General features: G+C 40.0%; 1 protein-coding gene across 3 annotated transcripts in view; it reads right to left on the bottom strand.

Moving 5' to 3' along the window:
- Positions 1-429: 429 nt before the first annotated feature.
- The window catches only part of THSD4 (thrombospondin type 1 domain containing 4), a 696,080-nt gene continuing 685,930 nt past the window's right edge, over positions 430-10,579 (bottom strand). For all 3 annotated transcript variants that reach the window (XM_066592520.1, XM_066592521.1, XM_066592522.1), the window contains 3 exons: positions 6,684-6,863; positions 3,883-4,027; positions 430-2,167 (listed from right to left, as the gene is read on the bottom strand). In XM_066592520.1, the coding sequence (XP_066448617.1) occupies positions 2,025-2,167; positions 3,883-4,027; positions 6,684-6,863 (468 nt within the window). In that variant the 3' untranslated portion in view covers positions 430-2,024. The remainder of the gene's footprint in view (positions 2,168-3,882; positions 4,028-6,683; positions 6,864-10,579) is intronic.

The following is a 10,579-nucleotide window of genomic DNA, read 5'->3' as shown; positions in this document are numbered from 1 at the left end:
TGGGAGGGGGGGGGGCCCACTCTTGCCGCTATTGTGGCTTAATAGTGGGACCTGTGAACTTGAGATGCAGTCCAACATGTAGCCCCTCGCCTGCCCTATCCGTTGCTGTGTCGTTCCCATCACTTTCTTGAATTGCCCAGATTTTCACACAAGGAAACCTTAGCGAGCATCAGCGAATACAAAAATGCTCGGGTCGCTCATTGACTTCAATGGGGTTCGTTACTCGAAACGAACCCTCGAGCATTGCGAAAAGTTCGTCCCGAATAACGAGCACCCGAGCATTTTGGTGCTCGCTCATCTCTAAAGGCAACCCCTTTTCACAATGTATGGAATAGCCTCAGACATCAAGATAAAGCCCATCTAAATGAATGCATAGCTCTAAAAGAATTCTCTAGTCATACTTGTAACAATCAACATACAAACAAAACCTTTTTCCTTTGAGCTAGCCAATACAGCTGGTCTTTAATGAAATCATCCATAGTCTTTGAGTTCAATTGTTTATATTGGACTGAGTTCTGCATTAAGTTATACAGGTCCAAGAACATGACATTAACTAAAGGGGCTGTATAAGATTGGTTGAAAGAAAAAAAGGCGAGGGAAACACCTTTTTTTTAAAGAAACAGTGCTAATCTTATGTTTGGGCTGTGTCTGGAATTTCAGTATTCACTTATTTTAGTTTGAAGTGCAATACCAGCCACCACTCATGGATAAGAGTTGTTCTGCATCTGAGGGGAAAGGGAAGCAAACCTTTTTCCTAATCTCATACAACCTCTTTAATGTCTATCAAATTAATTTTTAGGTTATAAAAAAACATTTACCATTCCAAGAAAAATACAAAAAAGTACAGTTTTCATGCGAGAAGTAAACACATTAATATAATTTAGTAGATAGTCAAAATTGTAGTTGTAGTTCCCATTAAGGCCAAGATTAGTAAGTATACCATACAATGGCATTTGGCTGGGCCCTGGCTTGCACATCATAAGTTTATCCATCCTCTTTAATATAAAAGATCTTTATTGCAAGGCTGAAAACCAATAGTGAAGGAATGGGGTACTCCGTTTCACTGTGCACTAGAGATGAGCGAACTTACTCGGTTCGGGTGTTTTTGGACCCGAGCACCGCTTTTTCAGAGTAACTGACTACTCGGACGAAAAAATTCGGGGGCCGCCAGGGGGTTGCGGAGGGGAGTGGGAAGGGGGGGGAGCTTCCCCCCCACTGCTACCCCCGCTCCACCACACCGCCTCCTGAATCTTTTCGTCCGAGTAGTCAGTTACTCGGAAAAAGTGGTACTCGGGTCCAAAAACACCCGAACCAAGTAAGTTCGCTCATCTCTACTGTGCACAGGTATAATGGAAAGGACTGGGGAGATGTAAGATTTTACTAAATGAATGCAAGTTTGGCAGGTAAACTTTCTAATGTACTGTAGGGTTATACAAGAATTACAATGTACTTAAATCAGCACCTTCTTAGATTATAAACTGTGGCCCGCTATATATTCTTGACAAATTTAAGACCTTTACCAATAACCCAACATAATTATACTCCAACATATTCCATCATCCTAGCAGGAGTGAAAAAGATTGCAGCACTTCCATTTTATATATAAAATCATTATTTACAAGCTTGTTACTCCAACATTCCACTCTAATTAAACTACAACAATTTTTTGATTATTTACAGAACACAAATACCCACAATTACTCCAAGTAAAAAAATAGATGCCAAATCCGTGCCTCTTTATTTGGCTCTTCTAATTGGTGATGAAAGGGTATTCTATTGCTCCAACAGTGTGCACAAAGTCAAGTTTAAAATAATGTGACAATCTCTCAGCTCCGATTATTAAAAAAAAAGTCAAACTTTCCTATAAAAGTTGTCAATTGAAAGAGCTATGTCGCTGGTAATGAAGTCCCGTATAGCATAAAATGAGAAGTTTGTGTTGTACAACCAGAGGCAAGGAAGTCAGATCAATAATTGTCAATTGTTTTGCTGCTGCCTCTTGTCTTAGATAAAATGTTCAGTAGTTGTTATCTTCGTCCTAGGAATCCTGAATGCCTACTGGCTGCTTTCACGCAGGAAGCACAACATGCAGTCTTGTAATAGGAGTATACACAAAGCCTGGCCTGTACCACCACATTGCAGTTGTAGTATTTATCTTTGCATTGCTCATCTGTGGGGGAAAGAGAAGAAAATGTTAGAGGAAGTAGTTGTGGGAGAAGTTATTTTTGAAACTTTAATTTAGAGCTGCATAAGGCTTTTACACAATTACTAAAATATAACTTTTGTTTTGTTAGATAATAGTCTAAATCTATAGTATAAATTGCATTCGTGCATAGCTGAAGCAGATATTTCCTTATCTGTGGGTGTAAAGGCCCCTTTACATGCAATGATTATTACAATAATAATTGTAACATGTAAATGTGAGCATCGTGCACTTTTCGTTTAACTAAAATCCATTGTTCAAGCTTAAAATCCATCCTTCAGCTACTGAAAGACCAGAATATATTGCACTCATCTTTCAAAAGACTGCATGATGTTCTCCTTGCAGAATTGTTTACACTAGCCACAAAGAGAACAATGCAATCTTTGGGCAGCTGTGAGGAGAACAAAGGAATGCGTAGGCAGCTGTTTACATAGCTGGGAGTGTGTTTAAACACATGCTGGGCTCTGCAAACAACTTCTAGAAGTTGTTTTACATGCAAATAAAGATGATAAAGTGTTAATGGCCATTAACACTTTATGCAAATAGATTGCTAAATATTTCAGTCATTTGAAAGTTTTTATCTTCTTCTAAAAGGCCCCTTTACAGACAAATATAAAGACAAATTATTTGGGTCCTATTAACTATTGATTCTCATTCCCTGCAGATGCCAAAGCTATGCACAATCCCTGCAGTATGATTTCATGTTCATTGGGGAATTGTATTTCCCACGATGACAAATTAAAATCCTGGACTGATAACCTCTATGACCTAGAGTTTTTAATTTCTTATACGCTGCACAAAAAAACTTAATGAATTATGAGTTCCAGCTCTTAAACTGGTCTAGAAGCAAAACTGTTATAGGAGCGGCATAGGAAAATTAACGGCACATAGGATCTCATTGACTATAATGGGGTCCATTAAGTTTTCATCATGGTGTCTGGCCTTTTACCTAAAAAAATAAAAATATATTCTGCAGTATTTTTGTCAGTATTTGTCACGGAATTCGTGTGATGCAGATATGAATGAGGTCTAAGGCATGATACGTATAAGGTCCCTTTTAGAGATGAGTGAGTATACTCGCTAAGGCACATTACTCGAGCGAGTAGTGCCTTAGCCGAGTATCTCCCAGCCCGTCTCTAAAGATTCGAGGGGTGGGGAGGAACGGAAGGGATCTCTCTCTCTCCCTCTCTTACACCCCTCCCCGCCACAACTCACCTGTCACCCGTCACCCGAATCTTTAGAGACGAGTGGGGAGATACTCGGCTAAGGCACTACTCGCTCGAGTAATATGCCTTAGCGAGTATACTCGCTCATCTCTAGTCCTTTTCACAACATATTCATGGGTTATATCAGGATACATTTCAATATCAAACAAAATTATCCAAACATATACGGTGCTGTTCTCATAGCTGCTACACTATATAATGCTGTATACATTTGTTTAATTAAGTGAAATTAATTTAATAGAGTGCAACTTTTTGTACCTACAGTAATTTTATATAAAATTAAGCATATATTTTAAGCACATGCCCAAAATATAACTGTTTACACTTTGTTCATCTATAATATGGTCCACATCTGGTAAAAATTCTTTACAATATTTTTTGACGCAATCATTTTCATTATGGTTTTAGTGATTTAATTATATTTTAGAAATGAGAATGTTTTACTAATATAATTACCTATTTCTGGCATGCACTCATGGGTGTTGCAGGATTCTGTGTCCCCTGGTTTAAGTTCTGCTTCACATTTATCACTGTGTGACATGTCATCTGCTAAGCACCGAACCTCCCGAATTCGAAAACCTCCTTCACAAGACTTGGAACACTAAATATTAAAGGATCAAAAAGTTAATTTAAAATACCACTAACATTTTCAGAATGTTTGTAGCTTCAGAAACATTGTGGTAGGAAGGCTGATATGTCACACAATATAATACCATACTGAATAGAGTAGGCTTAATTGTTACCATACCAAAACATAATGGTAATAGCTGCAGGAGTGGTTTTGTTTTGCTTTTAAAGCACTCTATAGAATTACAGAACCACACTGTTCCAGACAGTGAGTTGGGACCCACTGTGCCAACCAACCAGTTTGACTTTGGGCTAATCCTAAGTGCGTTATCCTGATGGTTCCCCGGTATTTACCCTTTTAATCCCTATACAGTGAGCTGCACTTTGCTGTGGGAAACAGAGTAGGCTGCTACCTCCTGAAGTAGTCTAGGTGTGGTTGGCAGCTGCCCCACATAGGTCAGAGGCACCAGTGCAAAGAACCGTGAAACAGGCTGAACTGTTAACAGAATGTGGTGCAGTGTCAGGGTAGGCAGAGAGCAAACGTTATCCAGGAATGATGGCAGATACAGAAGTCAGAGACAGGAGACCCTTGCTGGGTGACTGACGCAAACTCACACCAACACTCAGGCAAAGAAGGAGGAATCCCAGTTCAGCTAAATAGGAGGGCAATAGCCTTAGCCTATTACACTGCAGCTGGGTTGAGAGCACTGGCGAGTCCATTCATACAGGAGCAGAGCGACGCCCATCTCTGCCTAGAATAGCAAGAGGGCGGCAGACAAAGGTAGTTGGCCTAACACATACTGTCATTATATTTGTAAAAGTATTCAATATTGATGTATAAATGCTTTAAAACCTGGGTCAGGGCAAGGTAAAAATTTGGCCATAAACACATAAGCAAACACTTTTAGAAAGATGAAGATTCATATATATTAAAACTAGTGCAACCAGTCCACTTATTTTTCAGAGGCCCTGCGGTGAAAGCAGCAACGTGACTGATTGCAATGGGCAACTAGTCCACATTTTTAAAAGAATCAGTTTTGACACCTCTCCTCCTAATGTAGAAGTAAGGCAAATGTAAACCAGGTAACTGAAGATGAAAACCAAAGGCAATATTTCACCATAAAAAGTTTATGCAAACTATAAAACGTGGTGGAAATGTTACTGTTTGGGGCTGCTTTGCTGTATCAGGACCTGAGCAGTTCATCATCATACAAGCCACTAGGAATTCTTTATACCACAAGCTGCTTGAGGATACTGTGAGGTCAAAAGTTAACTGTGCAACATGGCAAATGCCCTAAACATACCAATAAATCCACTAAAAAATATATAAGTGAGAATTTAGAAAGTTCTGAAATAGCCAAGTCAAACCCAAAAGGATCTATATTTCATCAAGATGTGTAGGGGGAAACTGGCAGTTGAAAATATTCCATGAAAATGTGGGGAAAAATTATCCTGGTCAATGTCACAGGGTGGTAGCGAATTATAAGAAATAGCTACTGAAATTTGTTTTTGACAAACGGGGCAATATAAAGATATAGAATAAATCACATATCTTGTGTAATAAAGTTTGATAACATTGCTATTTCACCATATGCTAAAAGACCCTGCAAAGAGAGTCCTTGGGCTATGTTCATATGTGTATCAAAGTCTCCATTCGGTGGTTTGAGCACAAAATACTGGAAAAAAATAGCATGGTGAAATCCTTACAGACCCTAATATATAGCAAACTGGGTCCATCAGGTGGTGTTCATTTTCATTATAAGATGTATAGATGGGTTTTTCCTTAGCTTTACTCTTAGGCTAGTTCTACATGGGCAAGGGCAATATCGGGCCGTGATTCATGGCCCGATATCACACTTTCCACCATGTGAAAGCCCCATGGATGCGAGGCATTTTCATGCGAAAACAGCCTCTCATCACTACGGGGAATTCCTTTCTCTCTGTGGGATAAAGGGATTCCCCCAGACGCAGCTGAAGGGATTTCCCTGTCGCAACTGTCACAGCCACCACAGAAGATTGCAGAGTTCTCCCATTGCTTTAAATGGAGCTGGCACTGCTGTTGCCAGCCCCATTGAAAACAGTGGGTGATCTAGCAAAAAGATAGAACATGCCACAATTTAGTTTCTCGCAGCATCGCATGAGTGAAAACATTGCAAATGTAAAGGAAACCATTGAAAATTACTTTCATGATTCTGCGTTTTCACTCACTCTCGCATTGTGAAACCAGCCTTAATGTGATGTGATATCGCAATGTGCCATACTCCTCAGGGTAGTTTATTTATACTTTTAAATACTTTACAATGGGTTTTGTTGGGTTAAGATAAAAGAACAATAGCTTTTAAAATGGGTTCAGATAAGATCACTTTCTGTGATATCACAGTCAAAGTAAAATTTGTCACATCTGTATCTGGCATTCCATTTCCCTGCTCCCATGACAGAACAGGGAAGCAGAAAGCCGAATGGCAGTGTAGACAGAGCCTTACTTTGCCACATGACTGCGTACATTTATTGCCTTTGGTTGTACACCACTGGCTCTGCTACAGCCACCATTTGTCAGTCCACAAATTAAAATAAAATATTTTAGATTTTCATATTTATTGATGGAATTAAAAAAAATAGTTCCCCTGTGTCCATGAATATGAATATATACAGTAAACATGTTAATGTAGTTATAGTAACAAAAAACCTACTGTACTCCAGTCAGTGAAGAACCATTTAGCACCACAGGATTTGAGGAGGCAGGACAGCTGATTGGGAGGTCGTTCCAGATATGAACATTCTTGTGGACTCACGACTGTAAAACCTTCAGCTGTTTTGCGAATGCAAATGACATCTCTCTGCTGGGTTCCACTTCCACATTCAACAGAACACTATGGAAGATAAAAGGTTTATAGGTAGAGATGAGCGAACGTACTCGTTTCGAGTAATTACTCGATCAAGCATCGCTATTTTCAAGTACCTGGCTACTCGGGTGCAAAGATTCGGGGGGCGCCGGGGAGCGGGGGACGGCGTGGTGGAGCGGGGGGTAGCAGTGGGGAACAGGGGGGAGCTCTCTCTCTCTCTAACTCTCCCCCCCACTCCCCTCTGCAATCCCCCGCTCACCAACGGCGCCCCCCCGAATCTTTTCACCCGAGTAGAGAAGTACTCGAAAATCACGGTGCTCGAGTGAAAAAGGGGCGTGGCCGAGTACGTTCGCTCATCTCTATTTATACGCCATTACACACCACACTGTGTAACTGACAGCAGAAAGGGCAGTCTGTTATATATGGATATGGTTTGTTATTCCAGGATGGGTATGCAGTGTAATAACATTATCATAATGATACATACTATTAACATGATATACACAATAATAAATTCTTCAATGAAACATTTAAATAATGATAGAGGTTTTGTACCATGGCCATGCTCCTTGCAGCCCTGTACATACTAAAAACTTCCTTAGCTTTGTCTCAAATAAATAAAAAATTTTTTTCTTTTTGAAGAAGGGCTATTGGAAGCATGGCTATGGCAACACATGGAGATGCAAAAAGAAGGTTGAGTGGTTGTATCTCTACCTAGAACAGAGTTCTTGGGGGGGGGGGGGTGCTTGGTGTAAATAGGATATACTGTGGTATAAATTTCTCTTTTCATCACTACTCTTTATATAGATTCCATAATTTATCACATTACTAAGAGCTAGTAAAAGTTCTAAAACTGCTGACTTATTGTACTCATTTATGCTCCATTAAATTAATTATTGCATGTCCTCACTTTTGCCCCACACACGAAGCTGTCTTGCCAACATTAACAGTGAATGAGGCATGCTTCCATCCTAAACATGCTAACATTGGTTAGAAATGGTTGGCTAATTATTAGGCAATTTTCCAACTTGCTAGAGAATCTATTTGTGTGGTTTCAGCTTTTTTGAGACCTCAGAAGTCGAAGACACTTATTAAAACTAGTGCATGGTAGAAGAGTTGCTAATCGATGAGAACACCAATCCCCACTGCTAACCCCGTGCTGCAATCAATGTACATTGCAGTATGTAAAGGGTTCAGGGAGGGAGGACACTCCCTCTGTGATGTCATATACTTGTATCCGGGCCTGAAATGGCCTGTGATCACTATTGTGAGCGATAATGCATTGCAGTACAGAAGTACTGCTATGCATTATCATAGTGATCAGAGCTGTAATGGTTGAAGCTCCTTACCGGAACATTAAAAATAAATAAATAACACAAAACCACTCTTTTTTTTGTGCACTTTCCCCAGTTTGTATATAAAAAAAACACATTTGTTAACATCATATACACAATGACCTGTACAATAAATTGGAACACAGTATTTATCCTGCAAGGCAAAAACCCTAAAAACCAAATGAAATGCTTATTTTGGTCATTTTGCCTCAAAAAACCCCCAAAAAACAATTAAAGTGATCAAAAAACCATATGTAGCGAACGGAGGGACCGTGTCGACCGGGGGTGCGAGGCAGCCAGTGACAGATTGCAACTGGCAGTGGCCCACTGAGACCTGAGTTCCTCACAAGCAGGGCGGCGTCTACGACTGATACGCATAAGTCTCTAAGTTTTGGCGTTTCTTTAGTGCTACCCGTCAGTCGGGCAAAGTATGGTGGTAAATTGATAAATTTGTTTGTGACGTCAGCCCTTGCACCAGACCCCAACCGGCTCCGGGCAAAAACAATATAAGACAGAAAATCTAAAACAAAAATTGGGGCATGGCCCCTTTTTTTTGGAGGATGGTGTTGATGTGGTACTCTGCAGTGCTGGTGTTATTGTGGCAAGAAGGGACTCCCGGAGATAAGGATAAACCAAAACAAATTAATTTCTCTTGAGAGCAGTCTTCAATATATTAATATTTTCCGGCGTAAATCTTATTTCTTAGAAGTACAGGAACCGCATCTGTACACTGGGCTTTTTTTCCTCTCAGAATCTCTTCTTTGGGGCTTTAGCTCTGCTTTTATGGCTATTTTTCTTTCTGACTGACAACTTCTCTTCCTCATATATTTTCTTCTTTCTAGTCAAGTACTTTTACTATTTCTTTGTTTTCTCACTCTTTTGTTACTGGTTCCCCGAAAATAAGACAGTGTCTTATATTAATTTTCGCTCCCAACTATGCACTAGGTCTTATTTTTAGAGGGTGCCTTATTTTTCCATGAAGAAGAATTCACTTTTATTGTTGAACAAAAAAAAATTGATTATGTACTGTACAGTAGTTGTCATCGCAAACCAGCATAACCAGACAAACTGTGAATCCCATCAAGCATTTCTTGTTACTACCATTATTTCCATGAACAACAATCTAGAGCTAGATCTTAGCATGTCAGTAAAACCTACTTGGTCTTATTTTCAGGGAATGGCTTATTTTCAGGTGAACACGGTAGTACTCACACCTCTCTGCCTTCTTGCCGCACTGCTTTTCAAGTCTCTTTCTCCCGCTTTAGTCTTTGCTTTCTCTCTCCTTGATGGCTCAACTCCAACTTCCTAGTCCTAACTGAAATTGCTCTGACTGGAATTCCTCCACCAATCACAGGCATATTGCTGGGTGGTGAAATGCCTAATCAGAGTAAGACTCCCGACAGCCAATTAGGATGGCTGCAGGTTGTCTGGCAGAATGCATAAAGAGCAATAAATATTGAATAATCATTTTAATCCTTTTTGGCGTACACGCATAAGTGATGTGAGACCTGTTACCCTGCAACTGGGAACCAAAACCTTAACCTGCTGCCAAACCAGGCCTTCAAGGAAAAAGATTATCAAGCTCTTGTAGAACCAATCCAGTTAAAAAAGCATTCTTTCATCATGGCCGCTAGAAGTGTAGCAACTGTCTCAGCTGTTTGCATACTAAATATGGGAGAATCCCCAGTTCAACTTAAAAGTATTATCCACTGGTGCAAATTTGGCTGCTACACGTGGAAGATGTTTTTACCTTGTCTAGTGTGGAAGTGCAACAAGCCACACAATATCAACAGAGATCAACTTCTATACTCGACACCCCCCTGGTGGTCAGATTTACAGGTTGGCAATGATGATACTCCTACTCAAAAGGTCGAAGGAGTAGTTCAAGTAGCTCAAAAATTTCTTTCTGCCTTCAGTAACTATCCATTAGACTTTGGGAGAGCCAAGGATGTATGTCATACTATACCAACTGATCGTCATTCCCTGATAAAAGAAAGATACCAGCCATGTATCAACCAGTTAAAAAATTAATAAAGGAAATGAAAGAGACTAAAGTGATACAGGAGAGTCATAGCCCATGGGCAGCACCAATCTGGTTAGTTAAAAAGAAAGACTGAAGCATCAGATTCTGTGTAGACTACCGAAAGCTTAATAATATTTAAGGATGTTTATCCTCGGCTTAGAATCGGAGAGTCTTTGGCAGTCTTATGCTCTGCTGCATATTTCCCTACCCTGGACTTAACAAGTGGTTACTGCCAAGTGCCAATGACTCAAGAGGACAGAGAGAAAACAGCTTTTACTACCCCTATGGGACTTTTTGAATTTCATAACATGCCCTTCGGACGTTGTTATACTCCTGGCACATTTCAACACCTCATGGAAAGATGCTTTGGGCATAAAAATTTTGAA

The sequence above is a fragment of the Eleutherodactylus coqui genome, chromosome 2 (genome assembly GCF_035609145.1).
Source record: "Eleutherodactylus coqui strain aEleCoq1 chromosome 2, aEleCoq1.hap1, whole genome shotgun sequence".
NCBI lineage: Eukaryota > Metazoa > Chordata > Amphibia > Anura > Eleutherodactylidae > Eleutherodactylus > Eleutherodactylus coqui.
Note: the sequence above shows the minus strand (reverse complement) of the source record. Positions and strands in the feature narration are given on the sequence as shown.